Source organism: Staurois parvus, unplaced genomic scaffold (assembly GCF_062004578.1).
Source record: "Staurois parvus isolate SC_StPar_1 unplaced genomic scaffold, SC_StPar_1.0 ptg001090l, whole genome shotgun sequence".
In the NCBI taxonomy this organism is placed as follows: Eukaryota; Metazoa; Chordata; class Amphibia; order Anura; family Ranidae; genus Staurois; species Staurois parvus.
The window spans coordinates 2,024,988-2,051,644 of record NW_028318886.1 but is presented as its reverse complement, the minus strand read 5'-3'; the positions used below and the strand labels follow the sequence as shown (position 1 = coordinate 2,051,644).

Sequence of the window (26,657 nt, the reverse complement as noted above, 5' to 3'; positions counted from 1 at the left end):
ATATAAAGGGAGACAATACAGCAACAATACAGTTCAATACAAGAGGGTTAGGAGGGCCCTGCTTTTTGGACCTTACAATCTAATAGGGAGGGGCTGGTGGTACAAAATGTAATAACTGTGGAGGATGACCTGATAGGAGAAAAAGAAGATTTTGTTATTAGTTGAAGGCAGGCTAGGCATCCCTGATGAGATTTTCAGAGATCGCCTAAAAGTGGGAAGAGTAGGCAATAGTCGGATAGATTGGGGTAGAGAGTTCAAGAGGATTGGGGTGGCTCTGGAGAAGTCCTGGAGATGAGCATGAGAGGAGGAGACAAGGGTGCTAGAGAGCAGGAGGTCATGGGAGGAGGGGAGAGGATGGTTTGGGTGGTATTTGGAGGCAAGATTGATGATGTAATTTGGGGCAGAGTTATAAATGGCTTTCTATGTTATGGTTAATGTTTTGAATTTTATTCGTTGAGCAATGGGAAGCCATTGGAGGGATTGGCAGAGAGGGATGGCAGATCTGGAAAGTTTAGTAAGGTGGATGAGTCTGGCAGCAGCATTTGTGATAGACTGAAGTGGGGATAGCCTGCGATGAGGTAGGCCAATGAGTAGGGAGTTACAATAGTCAAGTCGAGAGATAACAAGGGAGTGAATAAGTTGCTTAGTGGTTTCAGAGGTTAGGAACGGTCGTATCTTGGAGATGTTCAGGAGGTGAAGTCTACAAGATTTGGACAGTGATTGGATTTGGAGCTGAAAGGACAGATGGGAGTCCAGGATTACACCTGGTATCCTGGCATGAGGGGAGGGACTGATGGTTGTATTATTGATCTTGATGGAGAAGTCAGGGGATGGGGCAGGGCTGGAGGGAATAGTATGAGCTCCATTTTGGAAAGATTGAGTTTGAGGAAGTGGAGAGACATTATGTCAGGGTCCTGTACAAGGCAGACGTTCTGGAAGATCTGGCATTTCTGCCAGTACTCTGCATGGCCACAGAAGGATACATCAGCCTCAGTTTGGTGCCAGACGGCCTTTATAAGGAGGCTCATCACTTCCTCAAGTTGCTGGATGATCTCTAGCTCCCCGTGCCCTGTTCCCTGTGACTTTGACCCGTGATTTCCTGTTACCGACTCGGCTTGCTCCTGGACCTGTCTACTCTGCCTTACCCCTGATCTGACCTCGTCCTGGCTTACGGATACTTTCTCTCTCACTCCCCTGTGTGACCTCGGCTATCCCATCTGACTACGTCTGCTCTGATTCCTATTTGGTACCTGACCTTGGCTTGAACCGACTACCCAGTAAACATCTAAATCCCAGAAGGGCTTGCATACCACACACAGGCACCTCCTGTCTGCAGACCTATCTCCGTGTACCAGCTGTGCTTCTGAGTGGACCACCAACCAGCACTCCTACAGGCGACCTGTGCAACTTTGGGCCTGACTCCCGCTGTCCCACTCTCAGGGGAGTCCGGAACTTAGCCGCAAAGGAAGCCCTCTCTCCATTGGCCTCCATCACCAGGTATGTGATACATCCATGCTGATATGTCACTTAGTAGGTTAGTAATGCGAGAGGAGATTGAAGGGGTGAGGTGAGGAATAGAAAGATAGATTTGTGTGTCATTAGCATAGAGATGGTACTTAAAGCCATGGCAGTTTATCAAGTGACCAAGGGAGGAGGTGTAGATGGAGAAGAGAAGGGGTCCAAGGACAGAACCTTGAGGGATCCCTAGAGGAAGAGGAGAGGAGGAGACAGAGTTATAGGTAATGCTGAAGTGCGCTGTGATAGGTAGGAGGAGAACCAGGAGAGAGGCCAAGAGAGTGGAGTTTTTTGAGGAGGGCATTCAAGAACATTACATTATGTATAACTATATTGGTATATGAAATATTGTTTGATTAATTTGATCCTAAAGTTAAATTCTAATGTGTTAAAGTGAGGAACAGTACCTCCCCCATCCTCATTTTTTATTGGTCAGTTAGAAAGGACAATACGTTTTTTAATAATTATACTGCTTAACATTATTATTTTATAATCTGCATTTTGTTATTTATCTGTGGTAGTTTGTTTTTGTTATTAAACACATTAATTTTTTGCAAGAAGGGAAATGCTTTCATCCTTAAAAGGTATGTCTCAAAGTCTATAAGATATCAGTTTAAATCATATTTAACAGTAACACTGACCTGATGACATCAGCAACACTCTGCACACCATTAAACAGTGAATGCAGGGCACAGTGGTGATGTTCTAACAGGAGACCAACCCAAGAGGCTCTCACTATGTTCTCACACTATGTTCTCACTCTTCCAGACTGGTGGAGCTGGGTATCTAGACATGTGCACACCGGTTATTCGCTTCATTGCATTCGTTCATTGAAGAATTTTGTTTCACTATATATGTTAGATCCAGGTGGATTTGAAAAAGTTTGCAGTATCTTTCAGAAGATTGCTATATATTTCGGGTGGTTTTGATATTCATACAGTATATCGAAACTATTTGGAAGAATTCAATCATTTCGGATGCAACGGAATACACTTTTTCAAACCTAAGAATTGCATTAGACTGTGGAACTGAACTGACTGTGACAAATACAAATTCAATTAAAATCACAAATTTACTCAAATCTGAATTATCAAACGAATTTGAAAATTGAATTCAGTTCCCCATGGGCCCGCACTACTAACACATCATGTAACATCATCCAAATGAAACAAATGCATTTATTAATTTCATTATAACTTTTTTCAGATTTATTGGTATTCACTATGCACTCCTATTCTTCGAAAATCAAATTTTTATCCGAAAATCGATTTGTTACTAAAGGAAAAGCACATGTCTATGGGTATCATTTAACTGTAAAGCCAGTCAAACATGGATCAAAATTTGACTGGTTCGGCAGGGACTGGATGAATTTCGATCCATGTATAGACAAGCTGGTTTTACTTAAAGCAGAGTTCCAGTTGACTAAAAAAAAATAAAAGTCAACAGCTACAAAAACTGTACAGACACTTACCTGTCCCTCGGTCCAGCGGTGTCCTCACCACAGCTGATTTCACTGGCCGTCTTCTGTCCTCGGCGCTGGCATCCTTAGTGTGCACACCCGGCTGTGAAAGCTTGCGGCTTCACAGCTGGGTTCCCACTGCAAATGCACAAGTAGCACTGCGCTTTGTGAATGGCCCCGTAGACTTCTGGGACCTGTCATGTGTCCCAGAAGACTACAGGGAGGGAGGGGGGAGGACAACTTCCGTTTCTGATTGCCTTAGGCGATCGCACTGGATGTGGGAGCGGGTACCTGTCAAATTCAAGTGTCTACTCACCCCCCACTCCCCAAAGGTGCCAATCCTTAATGGAGAGCGGGGGACAAGGAATTAAACTGGAACTTCCCCTTCTGCCATAATGTAGTTGCTTTAAAAAGAATGAACTATTTACCTTGTCTCTCCCAAATCTTCTTAGATATGGATAAGGCCAGCTGTATAGGAGATTGCCCACCTGACGGTCTCGCAGCAACAGGCATTTGCTTTCTGCTACAAGTGTGTACACACCAGAGAGACCACACCGAGTCGAAGCTTCCGTCTGTCTCACCCGCACCGCAAATTGACCTGTGAATGCAGACAGCATGCGGGTGATTTCAAGAGCTTATAGAAAACATTCAGAGCGCTTATCATACTCATAATGATTACTAAAGATTTGGGAAAGCTGGGTGTCATATCGCTGGAGGAGGACACTTTAGGAGGTAAGTGCACCATAATGTGAAGATATGCTGTTCAAGAGTCCTGAGTGTCTCTAAAGATCAATGGCTTTAAGTATTAGGGTTTGTCTAATGGAATCTTGATCAGTGCACATTTTGCGCCCCTTATCCTAACATCCCTTTAACCACTTCAAGTCCGGACACTTTCACCCCCTTCCTGCCCAGGCCAATTTTCAGCTTTCAGCGCTATCACACTTTGAATGACAATTCTGTGGTCATGCAACACTGTACCCATATGAATTTTTTAGCATTTTTGGAGACAGATAAAACTTTATTTTGGTGGTATTTATTCATCACTGAGATTTTTATTTTTTTGCTATATAAATGAATAAGTCCAAAAATTTGGGAAAAAAAAGTGTTTTTTTTTTTAATAAAACTTTGCAAATAAATAATCTTTCTTCATAAATCTTGACCAAAATTTATTCAGTTATATTTTTAGTAAAAAAAAATAACCCAAATTAGTTTATAACCAAAAATTATAATTTTTAAAACAAAAATGTAATTTTTTTTTTATATATTATTATTTATGTTTTTTTGTTTATTTTTTTAACATACTGTCACCCTAGCAGTATAGTGTCACCATGGTGACATTGTACTACTTGTGGGGAGTGATGAAGATTTTTTTTTTATTTTTTACACTGATTGCTTTTACATCCATAAAGGCTGTAAAAGCAATCATTTCTCCTTCTCTCTGGCTGCATTCTTGCAGCCATTGAGAAATACTGTGAGAGCTGTGATTGGTCACAGCTTGTCACATGGTACAAGGCTGTTGTGAATAGCCTTGTACCATGTGACCTCTGTGATCATTCACAGATTTCAAGAGTAGTAAGCAATGATGTCAGAAGTGACATCTTGCTTACTACTATTCATGTGATCACTGATTGGCCAACCAGTGATCACATGAATCGGGACCTCACACAGAGGTCCCGTACAGCGATCGGTGTTCCGTGTGTCCTCTGGAAACAGTGGGCACCAGATAACGGTGCCATGTGCTCCCAGGGAGTGCGCACAGGCTGTGAATGCGGGCACCATTTATAAACAGCAACCTTCCCCTGCACTACTGCTGTCCGGCTATTTATGTACATGGGCCGGATGGAAAGAGGTTAAAACTGAACTCCAGCTTTACCTTTAGTCTGGCACAGTTGTACAGCCAGCAATCCTGTACTGAAAATGCTTATTGTACTTTCACTGAAATTCAGGTAGGGCCTGGCTGGAGGATGTCCTTTCCTCCTCAGCTTTAAAGGATATGTAAACCCAACATTTCAGATTTCTAACATGTGCCTGCTGTGCTATGTATTTGTTTGAAAAAATACCCTGTTCTCTTTGTATTGCTTCCTTTGTGTGAAATCCCTGGTGTTCCTGCCAGTCCCTCTACTTTCCTACTAAAAAACTGACCGCACTAGACACGAGAGTACAGTGTGGTCAGTTTTCTAGCTATGCTGGAAACTCAGTCTGCTTTCCTCCAATGATCAGAATTGTCCTGACACACACCCCTGCACAGCCTTTCACTGCGAAGATGTGCTACTGTTTCTCTTCTCCCAGCTTCTATGCAGCTGAGAACAGAGGGAATGTGATCACTTATAAAAGGGAAAAAAGGTATTTATAAATTTTTTTTATATCTATACACAAATGTTTTGCCTTTTATTTCTATTTTAAACTGAATGGGTTGTTTTACAAAGTGAGGGTGAACAATCACTTTAAAGTGGAACTACACTGCATCTGAGCACCACAAACCAAAATTGCTATTTAATTCATTTTTAATATTCAAAGAAAACTCACCCATACATTTATGTCTCCATACATTATTTTGCGAAGAAATCATTTTTAAAAACTTCCCCCTAGTAGCATTTACTTCCTGGAATTCATCTACCCTTAGCTCAGGCATAGGCTGAGCTGAGGACCCTCCCTCCCCTCTTGAAGACTGCTGGGATGTATGACATCATTTGCCTAGGCATGGAAACCAGGAATATACTGAAGAATTGTAAAAAAAAAGTAAATATGATATACTTTCCTATTTACTAATGTTAGCAGCGTAAGGATTAACCGCTTTCCCACCGCCCTAAAGCAGAAATACTGCTACAGGGCGGCAGGGGTGCGCAAAATCACGTATATATACACGATTTTGCAGTTTCGGGTAGGGGGCCCTACCTGCACCTCCATTCACGGCCTCGGCTGTCATTCCACGCCAGCACCCAGCAATCACCGTGTATCACGGATGGGGGAGAGACCTGAATGTAAACAATACAGATCTCTTCCCTGTCAGCTCCAGCACACTGCTTTATATGGCTCTGCATAGCAGAGCCATACAAAGCAGTGTGCTTACAATGTAAAGCACACCCACAGCACACAGTTTACTCTTTGATCGCCCCAGATGTTAACCCCTTCCTGCCCAGTGTCATTAGTACAGTGGCAGTGCTATTTATTAGAACTGATCACTGTATTGGTGTCACTGGGGATGTCAGTGACAGTTAGTCAGTTCCCCCCCAGTGTCAGAATGCCCGCCGCAGTCTCGCAGTTTCAGGTAGGGGGGCCTACCCGCACCGCCATGCATGGCCTCGGCTGTCATTCCCCTCCAGCACCCGGTGATCACCGTGGATGGGGGAGAGACCTGTATGTAAGCAATACAGATCTCTCCCGTCAGCTCCAGCACACTGTTTTGTATGCCTTTGCATAACAGAGGCATACAAAGCAGTGTGCTTACAGTGTAAAGCACACCCACAGCACACAACTAACCCTTTGATCGCCCCAGATATTAACTCCTTCCTGCCCAGTGTCATTAGTACAGTGTCAGTGCTTTTTATTAGTACTAATCACTGTATTGGTGTCACTGGGGATGTCAGTGACAGTAAGTCAGTTCCCCCCCCCAGTGTCAGAATGCCCGCCGTAGTCCCGCAGTCGCTGATTGCCACCATTACTAGTATAAAAAATTTTATTTTGAATTCCAGTGTATATATACCGCCATTTGTAAACGCTATAACTTTCACATAAACCAATTAATTTACATGTATTGGGATTTTTTTTTCAGCAAAGACGTGTAGCAGAATACATTTTGGCCTAAATTTATGATGAAATTTGATTTTTTTTTTTATTTTTTACTGGACATGTTTAATAGCAAAAAGTCACAAATATTGTTTTTTTTTTCTCAGAAATTGGCACTTTTTTTTATAGTGCAAAAAATTTAAAAAAATGCACAGGCGATCAAATACCACCAAAAGAAAGCTCTTTGTGGGAAAAAAAGGACGTAAATTGAATTTGGGTGCAGCATTGCATGACCGCGCAATTGTCAGTTAAAGTAACGCAGCGCTGTATTGCAAGAAATGGCCTGGTCAGGAAGGGGGGCAAATCCTCTGGAGGGCAAATGGTTAAAATAGTCCATGTTGATTGAAAGAATGAAGTTTCCCTTTAAGCTGTCCGTACACTGAGCAAAATTTTCCTTCCTGATAAGCCAGATGAAATACGTTTCATGTTTGCACCCTCCCTCCCAACATGCTTTGATTGAAAAACTGACATTTTTCAATAGAAAGAGTTGGGCAGAATATTGTTGGAATATTGTCCAATCAGATGCAGCCGCTAATCAGGTATTCTCAGAGCTGCCAGTGCTGGCTGACAGATTACAGTAGCCAGCACTGTGAATTCATCACCGGAGGATTATTTTAAACCAGTCTGCATGATAAATTAAAAAATCTATCAGTGTATGGCAAGCATTGGGCTGGGTTTACAATATTGTGGGTGGTTGCGGGAATCACACCTGTTCCCTCACCAACAGGCAAAATGCACTGCTTTTTAGAAACGCATAGGACTGTCACACATTTAAAAAAAAGGGTGGAGCCTGCATTGCTGACGTCACGCTGCCGAGGAACGGAGCGGCGGCCATCTTAGTACCCAGGGGCGGACTGACCATTTGGGAACTCGGGCACTGCCCGAGGGCCCAGGGTCACTAGGGGGCCCCATGAGATGCCCCTGGTACCTTTTTTCTTAGGCTTTTTTGGGTGTGGTTTGAGTTTGGGCGAGGACACAGGGGCCCCATGATCCCCTATTGCCCGGGGGCCCCATGAGTTGTCAGTCCACCCCTGTTAGTACCTGGTTTTTTTTTACCTTACTCCACGTGGAACGTTTTTAATACATGTAAACCGATATATGAATAATAAATACTACACTACAGTGAGGAACAGAAGTATTTGAACACCCTACGATTTTGCAAGTTCTCCCACTTAGAAATCATGGAGGGGTCTGAAATTCACATTGTAGGTGCATTCCCACTCTGAGAGACAGAATTAAAAAAAAAAATTCAGGAAATCACATTGTATGATTTTTAAAGAATTTATTTTTCTTGCACTGCTGAACATAAGTATTTGAACACCTGAGAAACAGCAAGAATTCTGGCTCTCAAAGACCTGTTACTGTGCCTTTAACACGTCCACCTCTACTCCACTCATTAATCTAACTTAGTAGCTCCTGTCTGAGCTCTTTAAAGACACCTGTCCACCCCACAGTCAGACGCCAACTACTACCATGGGCAAGATCAAGGAGCTGTCAAAAGACACCAGAGACAAAATTGTGGACCTCCACAAGCCTGGAAAGGGCTACGGGCCAATTGCCAAGCAGCTTGGTGAAAATAGATCAACTGTTGGAGAAATTGTTAGAAAATGGAAGAGGCTAAAGATGACTGTCAGTCTCCCTCGGACTGGGGCTCCATGCAAGATCTTACCTCGTGGGGTATCACTGATGATAAGAAAGGTGAGGAATCAGCCCAGAACAACAAGGGAGGGGCTGGTCAATGACATGAAGAGAGCTGGGACCACAGTTTCAAAGGTCACTGTCGGTAGAACACTACGCCGTCATGGTTTCAAATCATGCATTGCACGGAAGGTTCCCCTGCTGAAGTCATCACCTGTCCGGCCCGTCTGAAGTTTGCCAATGACCATCTGGATGATCCAGAGGAGGCATGGGAGAAAGGCATGTGGTCAGATGAGACCAAAGTAGAACTTTTTGGTCTAAACTTCACTCGTCGTGTTTGGAGGAAAAAGGGTGAGTTGCATCCCAAGAACACCATCCCTACTGTGAAGCATGGGGTTGGTAACATCATGCTTTGGGGGTGCTTTTCTGTGAAGGGGACAGGACGGCTGCACTGTATTAAGGAGAGGATGAATGGGGCCATTTATTGTGAGATTTAGAGCAACAACCTCCTTCCCTCAGTCAGAGCATTGAAGATGGGTCGTGGCTGGGTCTTCCAACATGACAACCACCCGAAGCACACAGCCAGGATAACCAAGAAGTGGCTCCGTAAGAAGCATATCAAGGTTCTGGAGTGGCCTAGCCAGTCTCCAGACCTAAATCCAATAGAACATCTTTGGAGGGAGCTGAAACTCCGTGTTGCTCAGCGACAGCCCCGAAACCTGACAGATCTAGAGGAGATCTGTGTGGAGGAGTGGGCCAAAATCCCTGTTGCAGTGTGTGCAAACCTGGTCAAGAACTACAGGAAACGTTTGACCTCTGTAATTGCAAACAAAAAATGTGCCAAATATTAACAATGATTTTCCCAGGTGTTCAAATACTTATGTTCAGCAGTGCAAGACAAATAAATTCTTTAAAAATCATACAATGTGATTTCCTGAATTTCTTTTTTAATTCTGTCTCTCAGAGTGGGAATGCACCTACAACGTGAATTTTAGACCCCTCCATGATTTCTAAGTGGGAGAACTTGCAAAATCGCAGGGTGTTCAAATACTTCTGTTCCTCACTGTATATTAGCATTTCTGGCTCATGTGGTTGAGCTATCTTTCCCAGGACAAGGGATACTCGCCCCACCTGTACATGGATGATGCTGGAGGATTAACCCCTAAGCTGCTTCTCTGTTCCTGCACCCAGATGTGATAGTCTAATGCCTGCTAACATATAATTTCTGGTGAGTGTACACCCATCTGAGATGGTGGATTCCCTCCTTGAATATATGCACATCTTCACTTTTTTCACTTGAATGTATTGCAAATCAACCTGAGGACTATTTTTTGCTGATTTGATCTTTGACATATTACGGACATTTATTGATTCACTTATATGCACAATTGCACTTAATAGCACTTTATTATTCTGCATTTATATATTTTATTAGAATTATCATATATATATTTTCATATTATTTGTGCGTTTATAGCGCTGCACTTTATTCATTTACACATTTAAAAATGCAGCACATTTGCGGGTGCGGGAATCGCCAGGAAATCGCATGGTGCAAGAACACCACGTGATTTCCCTGCCGCTATGTTTTAAATATGGTGCAGCACAGCAGCCCATTCAAATGGATGCTGGCCCAAAAACACGTGTCGCAGAGCTTCAATAGTGTGAACCAGGCCTTACTGCTCATTGCCTGTGCTTGGAATTCAGTGGCTTTAATCATTGAGGCTCATCATCACATGTGGACATTACCAAAGGAGCACTGAGGCAGGGTGTTGTCATGTTTTCAGCAAGCTATGTACAGAACCCTGCCAGTGACCCAACCATCTATCATCTGCCTGCATTGCAGAGAGAAGCACAGAGACCCAGTGATGACATCACTAGCATAAAACTAAGGTATACAATAAAAACATAATGGTTTTCTTTGAAAAATTCATTAGCATGTTGAAAAAGGGGGAAAGAAGGAACCAGGGACGACAACATATAACTTTAAATGCATAGCACTCTTGACAAGTATCTCATAGCAGTAAATGTAAAGGAATTGCTGTGGATGCTGAAATTTGACCTCAAGCTTTGTGCAGTTTTGTGGAAGAGTGCCAATTACACAATTAGGTGGATCCAGCTCCAGACTAAAAATTTACTGTTGCCACATTCAAAAATAAAAACAAAATTGAAATACATTTCATCAGTTTTAGGAAATTCACATCCCAGGCTGCAAATGAAACAGAAAGCTAACATTAAAGTATAAAATGACTTTTGTAGCAATATAAATGATATTTTGTAAGGAAAGTGAAGCTTTCCTTTGATGTGTCCAGTTCTCATTTCTATAAGAAGGAATTATTCTTACCTGGTACGGCCTCCTGGCTTGTGCTGTAGAGGGAGTTTTCTTGCAGCTGTAGACTTTCTGAAGGCAAGGGCTGACTGCCTAACCTCTCAAGAGTCCGCCGTTCCTGGAATCAAAGAGAGCTTTGTAACTGCACAGAATTTTGTCTGTTTAACCAGAACTGCACCTTGACAACAAAAGTTTTCCCACAATGGTAATAACTTACAAATACTGAGGATCTTTCTCTGTTGCCTCGAGCCACCAATGAGAATTTAAACCCAACTCTTGACTTGGAATCCCCTTTCCTTGCACCCCACTCCCCATTGGAGTACCCCCACACCCCTTTCAAAAATCTGTATACATACCTTTTGTTCTGGTGTCTTCAGACCAGTGATGTCACAGGTCCTCTTCACCCTCTTTTTTCCTCTCGCCTTCTTTTTCTGGGCAGATCCTAATTGCTGCACAGAGTAATGGTTCAAGGGAAGGCTCAGAGCCTTGACACCTTGGGCTCACAGGAAGCGGGTTGATTGAGGCTGGGCATGATTCAACCCAGAAGAATAGTTGTACAGTACCTTTGGGTGGATGAGTCTGCGGGTGAATTAAGCAGGCAGAATTTGCTGCTGGGGGGGTGCTTTTTTTATATGTTGCCCAAATTAGAATTGGGTCCTAAACTGTCTTTTTTTTTTAAAGGAGCAGCACAGTGGCTCGGTGGATAGTACTTCTGCCTTGAAGCATGAGGCATGAGGGTCCTTGGCAGGGGTGGACTGACCATTTGGAAACTCGGGCACTGCCCGAGGGCCCGGGGTCAGTGGGGGCCCCATGAGATGCCTCTGGTATCTTTTTCATAGGCTTTTTTGAGTTTGGGCAAGGACACAGGGGCCCCATGATCCCCTATTGCCCGGGGGCCCCATGAGTTGCCAGTCCGCCCCTGGTCCTTGGTTTGGATCCCAATCAGAACACTACCTGCATGAAGTTTGCATGCTATCCTTATGTAGGTTTCCTTCCTCACTCCAAAGACATGCTAGTCTTTTCATTGACTTTTTGAGTGGGCCCAAGATGGCTATCTCACCTTCTAAGTACTTTCAGTCCCCAGGGAGAAAGGTGCTATAGACAAAAATTACCAAATGTAGAAAAGGAAAGAAAGGATTGGTTGGTATGTAATCAGATGCAAACTATCAGATGATTAATTGTATTTCAAATGTTTAAACTGTTTATACTAGTAAAACTCTCCAAAAAGTTCAAGTAGTTGTGTTTGACTCTAACAGCACCTTGTATCAAAACTAAAACTGGCCATAGATGAGTTTTTTGTTTTTTTTTAGCCAGCGGGCTGAAGGAAAAAAAAAAACACATTCCTCCATTAAAAAAGTGAGATGAATTACAGAAGCCTTCTCCCTTCTCCCCACCAGGATATTGTATTCTGACAGCAGGACCCAGTACAGTCAGCACACACAGATCAGTGGCTGCAGCTGCTGATCAACAGAAGTTTTTTGAATTGTTCGTTCAACAGAAGTCAAACTAACGACTGACACCACATACTAATGGAATTTCAATCCGTCTTTAGCCAACTTAAGACCTGTTACAAGGGCTTTTTTTCTCAGACAATAGATGTGGGAACACTCCCTTTCCAAGTCATCCTGCCCCCTACCCACCTCCGAGCAATATTCTTTGTTCCACCCCCTCCCAGTACCACCCTTTCAGATAATACAGAACCAAGTACTGTATCATTTTGGGGTGCTAAGTAATGTGTACAGAATTTGTTAATGATAGCAAGAAAAGCAGTAAAACAGATCCTCTGCAGCCAGAAACAATATACCCCCACCAGCAACAATAGATCCCTATTATCACCCCCCCTCCAGCAACAATAGATCCATCCTAGCAACAGTGGATCTCCCATCAGCCAGCATTAATAGATCCTCCAGAAATCAGCAATAAATAGACCCCTCTCTCAAAAGTAGATTCATCCCATCAACAAATGGCTACCCAGCAATAATAGATCTCCCACCAGCATCAATAAACCTCCCCAACACAATAGACCCCCTGCAACAATAGATCGCCAGCAGTCAGCATCATTAGACCCTCCAGCACACCCCGGCATCCCTTGTCATTACATAAATTTAGTGCTGAAGGTGCATGCGTTCCCTGAAAAAAAGTCCTGCCTGTTACAATAAAGGATAAGTTCACCTTTCGGTACAAAATGATAAAAAAACTATTTTTTTTTTTGCTGCAGGAGCCTGTAAAGCATTGCACAGTGATCAGTAGGTCACTGGTGCCATGAAGGTCTCCTGCAGATCTCTCAGTATATCTGCTTGACCGTACTGGATGTATGAGCAAGCAGATATACTGACAGGAAGATTCAATGAACTACCAAGCCCACAGCCGCTAGTTTCTCATTCACAGAACACAGTGAATGAGTGACATGGCCAGGCGGGCAGAGCCCCACATGGCCACATTCCTTTTAAATTTGACAGCTAGGGGGAGCGGGTAGGGTTGCCACCTCATCCCTTTAAAAAAGAACACATATTAATTACAGAGGTTCTGCGGCTGATTAATGCAGATAAGACACTACGTGAGTTGAATTACCACCTTAAACTAGCCTCAGAAACTGTGTAATAAACCTGTGTAATAAATATGTAATAAATATGTGTTCTGTTTTAAAGGGATGAGGTGGCAACCCTAGAAGTGGGGGCCAGTGCTTTCACAACATGTTATACCCTAAATATGAGTATAACATGTAACATGTTACGAAAGGTGAACTTCTCTTTTAAATCTCTACACTGGCTACAGCATGGGTCCTACTGAGTTCTAACAATCTTAAAGCAGAATGGGAACCAACAACAATTTCTGGGTATATGCTTTAAGAGATCATCTAATATCTGAATTAGCCAATATTCCAGCTACTGAAATTGAAACTTTTTTTTTGTTTATGGATATATAGTAGTTTTATTATATTCTATTTACTATGTTCATTACTAAAAAAAAACAGTTTTTAAAAGTAGTCTTTGCTTTTTAAATGTTTAGAAAAATGGAATATTGTAGATGAATATTTCAGTAGGTTAGCAATCTATGCGAAAACCAAGATCTGCCTGGTGGTCCAGCTGCGATTCTTAAAATAGACCGCTGGCTGGATGTACTGGGCCTTGCTCCCCCACAACTAGTTGGATAGATTACTGCAAGTGAGCTGAAGCAGAACTACAGTAGGGGGATATTGCATGTGAAGCTGCATACACTGATAAGTGAGCTTTGATAGTTGGCTCTTTACAACATAGACGGGAGTATTGGGGTCCATTGGTTGTGAGGCGCTTCTGATGACGTCATATGATGAAACATGTAGAGCGGGGCTTGATAGCGCTACACTTGTCCTCTGAAAAGGAATTGCTTTTTGCTGGGATTTAAAGTGCCATACACATGGTTTTTATGTAAGTGCAATTTTAATAGTTTTTTTATCTAATAAATACAGTGTTAAGCTATTGAAGTTTCCCTTTGATGTTTTTACAGTGGTGGAGGAGTACTGTGGAGGTTCTGGAGGAGTTTTGTCGCAAACAATTGATCTAGAGGTGTTTCCACTATGGAGTCTGTCATCAGTGTATAGAGGTGTCAAGACCACACAGACGGCCAACTTTCCTGCAGGAGAGCACTGCAACATCACATGCGATATTTGAGCTACCATTCCAGGTGGTCAATTATCTGTGGTGAGTGGGGCTCTGGAGGGGGAGCACTAATTGGAGCACTACACACAGAAAATTGCTATGGATAAGAAGATTTACTACTGTATCACTTAATATTCACACCGGGTGAGGATGGGGATTTCATTGGGGTTTTTTTGGAACTTTCAATTTTTTTGTAACTTTTATATGTTTGCACAATTATTGGGACTTTAATATATATATATATCGTTTTATACAATTTCACTGTATACATAGTTTCATTGCATTGTATATGTGCTATTTTTTTTGTGCACTATTGTCATTTAAGCACCTTGTATTTACTTATTGGTTTATTTAAGATTTAGTCACTGTAGAGGAGGGATGTAATTGCCAGCCCACAGGGCATTATAGCACATGCACATTTGTGGGAACCCTTTGTGTAGTATGGAGTTCATTCATTTATTGAATTATTTAAAGTAGTTTTTGGGAGAGGCAGCGCAGCAATTTTTATGTTTGCACTCACAAATTTGTTCACCGGTACACATTTGTGATTTTGCTAGCAGCAGCCAGTCTAATAGATCAGTCCTCTGCGCAGGTTATACTCACACACTGGAAATATGTCATTGTAACCTGGCAAAATATTTTGCACAAACTTGTGTTGTACTTCTGGCATTTGACTATCTAAAGTTGTGTCTATTATACATTTTGTATGATTGTAATTCTGAACTGTTTTAGGGACGTGTACAATTTGTATACAAATTGTGTAGACTGCTAAAAATGGGGCTGCACTGACTGCTGAGTGACTTGGAGGAGGAACACATCACCATCCCCACTAGTAAAAATGAGACTGCTTGGTAAGAGGGTTGTTCCTTGACCCTGGCACCCATGTGTCCCAGGTCTTCTTCTAAGTGCCTCAGGTCTCTTTTGTAGCATTTGAAGCTTTTACCCAAGACAAACACACCAATCTTTGGCATTTTCTCCCTCTTTTCTGCCTACATTCTGTAACAGTGCTCCATGTTGAGAGAGCACAGCGTTCCCTGCGTAATCTTCAGAGCTCTCTTTAAAGAGCAGGCAGCTGTCACATTGACAGCAGAGTGCTGCTGGTTAAACAGGGAAAGACACCCTCTCCTGATGAAATCTGCAGGACTGAGCTCAGCCTAGAACAGTGCAGGACATAGCTGGGTGATGCAGAGGCAGGAGAGGCTCCAATCTCAGATGCATCCCATGCAGAATGGTACCCAATGCAGATGCTTCTTCTGCCTCTGCCTTGACCTGTCCCTAATGTTATCCAATAAGCAAACTGAAATTGCACATTTTTTCACTTTTGTCCATATTTCTGTTAATAAAAAAACATATTACCAACCGAGGACCCCATATGTGCTAAACAAAGGTGTGAAAATCATGCAAAGTTGTTTAAAAAATACCAAAGCTTCAAAATTTGGTCCGGTCACTGGTTTTTTGATTACCCCAGGACTTGAAAGGGTTTAGCTATGATGATGCATTTTATTTGTGTCACATCATTGTGTGTATAAAATTAGAGTTAGGAGGACTGTTCTAGACAAAATTCATTTTTATATTAGAAACCACTGAAAGATAATCCCAAGTAGCAGCTTATTTCTATACTGTTTATTAAGGCATGATACAATAGAAGGTGTGGGGTAAATAGTGGCAGTGCAATTAACTTTTGTGGTGCTTCTTGTGAGTCTGGATTCTTTGGTTTGGGGTCCCTGACAGGAAAGGGCAGAACAACGAATGATGGGAAAGGAAAAAAAAAAGAGCAACAACAGATGACAGACAGGACAAAGGAGAGAGAAGAGATCATATGAATAGAAAAAGACTTACAAACTTTTGTACTTTTTGCCATGTATGCTACAACCCCTCCTTTAACCTACGTGCCCAGGCGTGCGCCATGTCTTTTCGATCTACCTAGAATTCTGTACACAAGCTACCAACTAGCATGCAGGAACAGCTGGACTTACTTTAGAAACCCTCCTGACATATTGATTACTTACATAAAATAATATTTATTTGTAGGAGGTTTTGTATACAAGTAATGAAAAACTAGACCTCCTGTTGATAAAGTTTAAAAAAAAAAAAGAAGAACATTTTTAAAAGCCCCTTAATAAAGCTTTATTGGCATATCTAACTATCGTTGCTTTAGAGACTGCAGCATTTTTTTAGATTGTTTCCCTTTGATCATCATTTAAGCTTTCAAAACTCAGTAAACACTTATTGTTACAGGAAAGAAAAAAAAAAGGTTATATTGATTCAGACTAAACTGTATAGTCCAATCTTGTCATTCCAGGGGATTGTCATGAGGCTGGAGGGAATTTCCTGCTGATTTTAGCAGTAAAATACAAATAATGTTTGTAAAAATCTGCTATGTAAGCATGTAGACATGCAGACCAGATTTACTTTTGTTGTCTGTCTTATGGTGAAATATTGATAGAGTCCAGGAAATAAAACAATTAAATTTTACACATGTGAGAACATTATTGCACACCATAGTCAAGTGTAATAGGTAACAGTGCATTATGTTTGGATATATATTATGTGTATTATGTTTGGCTACATAGACAAATAAACATGTTTTTAAATAGCCCAAAGACTGATGTAAGAATTCAACAGAACAACCCAAAATAATAATAATAGGACTTTACTGGCATTCCAAAACAGATATTCACATTTATAGACAGGAATAATCTCCCTCCCCTAAAGAAGGATTTGTTGGAAATATCTCTCACCCTGTTTGGACATTTCATTTGAATATTATGTCATGCAGTAGGGTCTGTGGGATAACAGAGATGTATCTTTAAGAGATGAGATTTAGTGTTTGATGTTTGTCAGCCAATTTATCTTTTAAACGCTGTTATTAAACTATTGTAACAATAAATATCTTGATTTTAGTCATACGAATGTCTCTTTGCTGATAAAGTCCCAATTATTCTTTTGGGTTGTTCAGTTGTATTGTACAGGGTTGTTGTACAATGTTTGTACAAAAATTTGTATAAAAATTCTTAGTACATTCGATGACTTGATTAATGTTGTTCCAAAGTACTTAACAATTTTGTTTGCTTTCAACATTTGATTTTGGAACAAATGGACCTTCCTGAATGAAAGCTACATGTACTACACTATCAGAAAAAAATATTTATTATTGTGTTGCAGCTAATCAATGTGTGTTCAGACACCAATCGAAATCAATATCAAAAAGTGCAGCATAACTACTAATGTGTGTAGCACTAAATAAAAATGTGCAAAATTATATAATCCAATAAATGTGTGAGACATCCAACACAACCTTATATATACCAATAAATGCATAAAAACACATGAAAGAAAAAATTAATAAAATTACAATAAATACCTCCAATCGATTGTGAAATTCACCTAAATTGTCAAGAGCAATGCTAAGGAACTCAAATTCCTCTATAAGCTTCACATAAACTGAAAAAGCATATGTAAATACATGCACATGAAACTAATACAAACAAATGGGAAAAGCATAATATTTATAATATAGCCGGAAACACTGAACATCCCCCGTCCACACATTCAAGATGGTTGAATGAAAGAAAATGAATCATGCATGCATTCAATGAGGTTTAATGTTGATAAATATAAGGTTATGAACTCGGGGGCTAAGAATATGCATACAACATACATAATAGGGGGAGTACAACTGGGGGAATCAATGGTGGAGAAGGATCTGGGGGTTCTATCAGATCACAAGCTTAATAATGGCATGCAATGCCAAGCTGCAGTTTCTAAAGCGAGCAAAATCCTCTCTTGTATTAAAAGAGGTATAGACTCCAGAGAGAGAGATATCATATTACCCCTGTACAAATCATTAGTAAGACCTCATCTGGAATATGCAGTTCAGTTTTGGGCACCAATTCAGAACATTGGGGAACTGGAGAAAGTACAGAGAAGGGCAACCAAACTGATAAGAGGCATGGAGGAGCTCAGCTATGAGGAAAGATTAGAGGAACTGAATTTATTCTCTCTTGAGAAGAGGAGATTAAGGGGGGATATGATCAACATGTATAAATACATCAGTGGTTCATATAGTGAACTCGGTGTAGAGCTATTCACCCTGAGGTCATCACAAAGGACAAGGGGGCACTCTTTATGTCTGGAGGAAAAGAAATGTAATCTCCAAACATGGAAAGGTTTCTTCACAGTGAGAGCTGTGAAAATGTGGAATAGACTCCCTCAAGAGTTGGTTCTGGACAGCTCAGTGGATTGCTTTAAAAAAGGCCTGGATTCCTTCTTAGATACACAGAATATAACTGGATACTAACATTTATGGGGAAAGTTGATCCAGGGAATATCCGATTGCCTCTCGGGGGATCAGGAAGGAATTTTTATTGGATCATCATCATAATTGGATCATGCTTTGCTGTTTTTTTTTCCTTCCTCAGGATCAACTGTGGGTATTGCATTATAACTTTTTTTTTTAATGGTTGAACTGGATGGGCTTTTGTCTTTTTTCAGCCAGACTAACTATGTAACTATGTATTTAACTATATGCATGGCCTGCTTAAGAATTGATAAGCTGCAATAAATTAAATATTTTTTTTTGGGTTTAATAACACTTTAAGGATCAAGTTTAGGGGTTAGATTAACCACTTGCCCTCCTGAGGATTTACCCCCCTTCCTGACCAGGCCATTTTTATGCGTTACGGCACTGCGCTACTTTAACTGACAATTGCACGGTCATGCAATGCTGCACCCAAATTAAATTTACATCCTTTTTTTCCCACGAATTGAGCTTTCTTTTGGTGGTATTTGATCGCCTGTGTGTTTATTTTTTGTGCTATAAAAAAAAAGACCGACAATTTTGAGAAAAAAATATTTTTGACTTTTTGCTTTTAAACATGACAAAATTTTAAAAATCTAATTTCATCATAAATTTAGTTCAAAATGTATTCTGCTACATGTCTTTGCTAGAAAAAAAATCCCAATATGTGTAAATTAATTGGTTTACATGAAAGTTATAGTGTTTACAAATGGCAGTATATTTCCTGAAATTTAAAAAAATATATTTTTTATATTAGTAATGGTGGCGATCAGCAACTGCGGGACTGCGGCAGGCATTCTGACACTGGGGGGGAACTGACTAACTGTCACTGACATCCCCAGTGGCACCAATACAGTGATCAGTGCTAATAAAAAGCACTGACACTGTACTAATGACACTGGGCAGGAAGAGGTTAACATCTGGGGGCGATCAAAGGGATAACTGTGTGCTGTGTGTGTGCTTTACACTGTAAGAACACTGCTTTGTATGGCTCTGCAATGCAGAGCCATACAAAGCAGTGTGCTGGAGATGACAAGGGAGAGATCTGTATTATTTACATACAGGTCTTTCCCCCATCTGTGATACTGGAATTTTACTGGAACTGGAACCTTTTAATTTTTTCCTGCTATTTATGGCGGCAATCAGCGACTAATAGCGGGACTGCAGCGGACATTCTGACACTGGGGGGAACTGAGTTGGTGTCACTGACATCCCCAGTGACACCAATACAGTGATCAGTGCTAAAAAAAAGCACTGACACTGTACTAATGGCACTGGGCAGGAAAGGGTTAACATCTGGGGCGATCAAAGGGATAACTGTGTGCATGGAGTGTTTTACTAGGGGACGGTGTCTGCGTGCCTCACTGTAATCACCCTGCTCTGTGCACAGCCATCCAGAGCAGTGTGCCTGAGCTGACAGGGAGGAGAACTGTAAACAAAACAGTCCTCCACCCCATCGGAGATGCTCGGTAATCGCTCTGGTGGGTAATCACCGTCTGGGAACCGGTGATTGACAGCTGTGGCCGTGAATGGTGGTGTGGGTAGTGTGCGTGACTTGCGCGTACCCCCTTCCTGGAAATGCACATTCACGTACTGTATATATACGTGATTTTGTGCATCCGTGCCGCCATGTAGCAATATTTGGGAAGCGGTTAATGGTAAAGCATGGAAGTGAGGTTTAGTAAAGCAAACCAGTAATAGAAAATACTTGCTAATAACACAGCACCTAAAAGAATGAACTCCATTCTCAGAAGACACTACAAGAACATTCAAAGTACAAACAGACAACACAAACATACAAAGTAGAAAGAAAAAAGATGCATGCTACCTAACCCCTGCCATTTTGACATGCTTGCTGGGTCTAGGTCTTACCTGAGGAAATGCCAAGCCGCAGAGTGCCCTCACCCAATTTGGCTCTTCGGAGGCCTCACTGGCAATAAGGTATACCCTCTGAGTAGTCTCGATGCTGAAGACCCGGGTGTCCTTTGGGCCGCTCTCATTAGGGCGCTCTGATAAGCTCACACATTCACTGAGCTGAAGTAACTTCCAGCACTCTTGCTTGCGGCCAATCTCGGGGGCCTGAAAACCCTCGTACATCTCTAATCGGGCCAATCCTGTGGGTGTAGCTCCATACAAAACTCCCCATACTTTCTTCCACTTCTGTAATAACAAAAAGAGAAGGTTCACTTCCCTACTCCATAGAAGGCAAAAGTGCATTACACAAGGTAAAGGATATAGTATATACAACACCAGATTGTGTAGCCAGACCAAATATATTTATATATATTTTTTTTTCCTTCTCCTCACGTGTGAGTAGAGTATGCACGTTATGCAGTGTGCATGATACACTATTTTCACTGTTTTTGGATTTAGTCAAAGGGTAATACACTATCATAAGTTTATATTTTTGAGGTTCACAAGGATTTTTGGAATTTCTACACTGGATGATCAAAGAGTGATACGAGTCCACTTTGGAGTTTGAAAAATATTTGTACAGAGACATTTGGGACATTTTTTTGGGACATTTATTATATTTTTTGGACATTTATATTTTTTGGACATTTATATTGGTTCAATTTTTGTGGCACATTTTTCTTTGGGATATTTATGTATACTGTTTGGGTATATTGGAAAGTTACTATATGTATTTAGAAAAGTTCAGATACATTTAGTCAGAGGGTCAAATTGTGGTCAGGAGCTGAGAGGCTCTGCAAGCCAGCCGCTTTGGAATTTCCCCCTACTCTAGAGCTTTGGAGTAAGGCCTAGAGGCAGTGGGTGGGTCTAAGGAGTGTCTGGCTTGCACACTTGAGGGATCCTAACCAATCCCCAACAGGAGGCTTGACAAGTGGCAAGGTGTTGGAGCCTACAGGAGAGTTTGTGTGGAAGATAGCGAGGAAGATGTGAGGCTGAAGATAGAAGGCTGTGAGGAGGCCTACTTTCAGGCCTGGAGCTGTAAAGGAGGAAAGCACAGAGCTCACTGGCCCCTCAGAGCAAGGACCACCTGTATGGCAGGGGCTGAAGATAGGAGGCTGTGAGGAGGCCTACTTGCAGGCCTGGAGCTGTAAAGGAGGAAAGCACAAAGGAGGTCCAGCTGATAGGCCTGAAAGCAGCTGCCAACCCACCAATGGTACAGGAGAGGATCTGAGTGAGTACCCCCGCACCCCCTGGGAAGATAAGGGAAGGAGCACTCTGGTGGGAAACCAGATTTGCTACCTACTTGGGACTGTCTAGCACTTAAAATGACAGGAATTGGATTCTGTTCAGGGATACCTCCAGATTTCTAGATGAAGAAGCGGAGTTCATATAGGGTCGGGGGTGGTACATTTAGGAGATGCTGGCTAGCTCTCCAACCAAGACTGTGTTGCAGTGAAGGCTTGTAAATAGTTCCAGGAAGTTGTCCTCAGTTCATCAGTTCCTTTGGGCATCCTGTACACCCTTAACCCTATCTGTCAGGAAAGTAGTGCAGCTCATGCTAATTCTTCAGCTTCCTGTGATCTGTGTTCCTGTTTATACTGGCTGATCTTCCATTGCTGACCTAGCTTCTTCTGACCTTGCTCTGTGGATTCTGGATTCTGACCTCGGCTTGGCTCTGACTATTCTCTGGCTGATCTCCTGGTGCTGACCTTGGCTTGCCACTGGACGTTGCTCTGCTTGCTAACTTGGTACTGACCGCAGCCTGCCTCCTGACCACACTGCTGTCTCACTGGCTCACCTTGACTACGTCCCTGACCGTGGCAGTCACCTGCCTATGACACTATCCCAGTACAAATTCCCTAAATAAAACAACAAATCCAAAGCTCAAGGACTGATTTCTGGCTCTGGATGCAAATCCTGGTGAAGATGTGTGATGCCTGGCTGTGCAGGGCTATAGGGGGACCCAAATTTTCTAGCGTCTCCTAAGACGGTAGTGCTATACAATATTTTTGAGAGTTATGCATTCAGGGAACTTCTCGTCACTCTGGTTTTCTGGGGGATTTGTTCTGTATTTCATATTTCACTGTATACTTGTTTTTATATTTTGTTATAAAATGTATGTTTTTATGAGCAGTGTCTCTCATGCTATGCCGATATAAGTCCGGTTATTCTTTTGGGTTAGATCTAGTCTTGTTTTTTCATTGTGGTTTAGAAAACAAATCTCCTGGGCAGCACATATGTAAGTTAGCTGGGATGGCAAATCTTGAACCTGCAGGGTTCAAATCAAACCCATGGTAGCGGCAAACCCAAACTTCATCTCTAAAAGTCATGATGATAATTTGTGATTGTGGATCTCCCCTATGGAGACACGGACAATAATAAACATCTGACAGAGGTTCTAACTCTATCAAGGGGTACTTGCCTGTATCCAAAGCTGCTTGATTGCTACCAAATGAGATTATGTTAGCTGCATGACAGAGAGATGTTTTCTGGACACCACTTTGACATCTATCTCGTGAGAAATGGTGGTTGTAACTTTCAATACCTAATTTTGTGGCATCATTAAACAACACTTATAATGCAAAATAATCTTCTGTGACCACAGATGTTCACAATGTGTGACAAGCAAAGTTCCTGAAAATTGTACTAATATATTAAATATGAGAGGACTGGGACTTCCTCTCCGAAATGATTCTGCAGGAAGCAGCAGACTAAAATAAGTAAAACAACTGCCGTTATGTCTATACATGTCTCAATGTAGGGAACTGGATAGTCAAATTTTCCAGCAAGTTGAAAGCCAGATCGCAACTGAATACAAAAATGATTTATGAAAAGGAAAGACACTGCAACGAAGCACTTATAATACTTGATTTTTCTGTGCTTTTTCTGTAATTGTTTTAAGTTGGTGACAAGGTCTCTTTAAAACAAAAATGAAGTAAATTAGAGTGGTTTAAAATTCTAATTGTTTTTTTACCTTAATGTATTCCCTGCATTAAGGTAAAACAAACCACTAACTTCCCCCACCCAAACACTTACCTGAGCGCTCCAGACAGTCGACTGTCCACAGAACTGCAGCTGTCTCTTCCTGGTCTCACAGTCAAATCCTGTGAGAAGGGAGTGGAGGGGGTGTGGCCATGCCACGCTGAGTGTGTCTATGGATGCACACAATCTAGATAGGGACAGCGCCTGCACGAGTGTCCCCTCGGCACACACTTTGCTCAGGTGGCACTCAGAAAAGAGGAGTGGACAGCTTTAGTTGGGTACCCCAGAAAAGGAGGTAAGAGACTGCTCTGTGCAATGCTATTAAAGCAGGTAAGTATCATATCTTTTTTATTTTAATTTTAAAAAGCTACCTCTAGAATCCCTTTAAACCCTTACCCTCTGCAAGTTTTTACATTTTTCTTTATACATACCTTACATACAAGTGTCTTCTGGCTGGTCATGTGACATCCCGGAGTCATCTTTTCCATGCACCAACATTCACCTGCTTTAACACTTCAGAAAGTGGGACTGCTCTCTACAGTATTGTACTGTAGCACCAGTTGATGCGGTTACAAACCCCCTGGGAGTGTGCCTATGACTAGGCTTAAAGATAATGTGTTCAATTACATTGGTTGTTAGTTATCCTGGAAGAGAAGCAGTGAGTCTGTTGGTGACAGCACTGGTTGGGTGTTGAGTATTGCAGCAAAAGCTTTCTTGTATGATTTTTTTTACAGTGCTGGGCTTTAAAATAATCTAAAGTTCTACTTTTTTTAAAAAAATCTAAACGTAATCACTAACACTTTCTATAATCTTTAACATGTTTTAAAGGTCATGTCCAATCTATTTAAATCTGCAGCTTTCATTAAAACACTAGCTGGTAATCCTGCCATGAAGGACCTTGTTCAGGCAGTTGGGGTGACAATGCTCTATCTCTGTCTCCCTAGCTTTGTTGTCGCCTTGTGACAAGCCCTTCTAGTGAAAACTATTATCAGCTGTGCTGATGCTCATTGCACAAGCAGGGGCGGACTGACCATTTGGAAACTCGGGCACTGCCCGAGGGCCCAGGGTCAGTAGGGGGCCCCATGAGATGCCCCTGGTACCTTTTTTCTTTTACAAAGAGTTTTATTGAGGGTTAAGCAAAGAAAAAACAGACATTCGGAATACAAGTTCAATGACCAGCAAATATAAATTGTACTGGGCAAGTGGAAGCCTTTTCAAGGTATACATTGATAGAGGCATAAACTGAAATGTTTACATAAGAGTCTTTTAGAAAAGGATGTGGGAAGGGAATGGGAAGAGAACAATAAGCAAACCTTTGTGGTTCACCGACAATGAAGACTCTAAATGAAATTGTTTTACAGCATCAACATTATAGAAAACATGAGAGGCACAGAAAAAGACCCCTCCAAAGAATGATACATGTTCTAAACTTGGATTCATAAAGAGATCTAGGTTGCAAAGATAGTATTGCAGATGTAACCCAGAAAACAGCAAACACAAACCGTAAAATATGTTTAAAGACAGATTGGACAGAAGGATAAAAGAGGACAAACAGTGGAAAGACACAGACAACAACATCAAAAAAAAAAAAGGAAGAAGAAGGGGGGAAGGAGGGCTCCGGGGCGATCACAGCAGAATCCATTCTTATATCGACAGAAGGGACTGATCAAATCTTGAAGGTTGAGCTATATCCAACCAGGGGCCCCTGGTACCTTTTTTCATAGGCTTTTTTGAGTTTGGGCAAGGACACAGGGGCCCCATGATTCCCTATTGCCTGGGGGCCCCATGAGTTGTCAGTCCACCCCTGTGCACAAGCATATACACCATCAGGAACCCCCACCTGAGAAATGACATGACGCCACAGCTGGAGAATGTACATTATGACATGAAGTGGCTTCATAAAGGATGGAGAAGATAAACAGATTTGAGATGCAAAACTAATTAAAACAGAATCATTTCTAAATGCAAAAAAAAAAAAAAAAACATGTTTCATAGCTACTTTAATCAACTACCACCCAGTTTGTGCAGCAATGTAAATGTGATATTAGATTGTAAGTTATACTGGTGAAATAGACCACTGTGCCATAACTATAATTTTATAGCACTTTGAAAGTGCTATAAAATTGGTAGAAAGACACACTACGTGTGTCTGTGCTGCTTGAGTAAGTGTGCCACTGATGCTGTCTGCTTTTGATGTATTGTTACCTGAAGGCTGGCCCTAGATGGATCGAAATATGGCCGTTTCAGCAGAGACCAGCCAAATTTTGATCCATCTACAGTATGTGAATATAGGAGTGAAACCCCTACGTTACCTCAATAATGAGAGAGAGGAAATGAAAAAAAAAAAAAAAAAACCTCACACAAGCAGAAAGGAAAATAAAAATGGTGTGATGATAGTGGCTGCTGCTAACATTAAATTGTGTTCCCACAATAGTAAAGCAAATTAAAAATAAATAAGGGATGTAGCGCCGCTAAATAATAGCTAGAAAAAATAAAAGAGTGACATAGCTGAATAAAACATCCATAATGAGTCTATATATGTAAAATCAATCAATTTGTAATAATATACAAATTGATCACATAATTTATTTGTTTTTCCTGTGCTGATATCCCAAACACCATCAAGTAAAATAGTGCACATAACATAGTGCTCACAGAACTCTCACCTCAGAGCACATGGAAATGCGCTTTATGATATCAAATAGACAAAAGGAGTCTTCACTTTTTCAATCCACAACCATGTGATAGTAATAAAACACCTTTGAGCTTTCAATAGATTGTCAAACCAGAGCCAAGGATCCATCTATGGTCAACAAGACTGTAATAACATACGGTCTGTAAAAACTCAAAGATATGTGAAAGCATTCACGTTTGCTTGTGGTATACATTTCCCATTCCTTTTAACATACCACATTGCAAGTCAATAATTTGGCACTCCAATCAAATCTAAGAAAAATCAGCTAATAACTTTCTTTATAATTACTTTTAATTTCTCAGGTCCTGGCAAAAGCGCACAGGATTGTACAGGTGTGAAAAAAAGGCTAATTATGCTTTATAGGGATTTAAAGTTTGTGGTTTATTCAACATTTTCATTAC

At 41.3% G+C, this 26,657-nt stretch overlaps 1 protein-coding gene across 1 annotated transcript in view; it reads right to left on the bottom strand.

Moving 5' to 3' along the window:
• The window catches only part of DOK2 (docking protein 2), a 44,131-nt gene that overhangs the window by 3,179 nt on the left and 14,295 nt on the right, over positions 1 to 26,657 (bottom strand). Inside the window, exons 2-4 of the mRNA XM_089658721.1 lie at positions 20,538 to 20,825; positions 10,743 to 10,845; positions 3,403 to 3,572 (exon numbers count right to left, since the gene is read on the bottom strand). Coding sequence (XP_089514847.1) covers positions 3,403 to 3,572; positions 10,743 to 10,845; positions 20,538 to 20,825 — 561 coding nt within the window. The remainder of the gene's footprint in view (positions 1 to 3,402; positions 3,573 to 10,742; positions 10,846 to 20,537; positions 20,826 to 26,657) is intronic.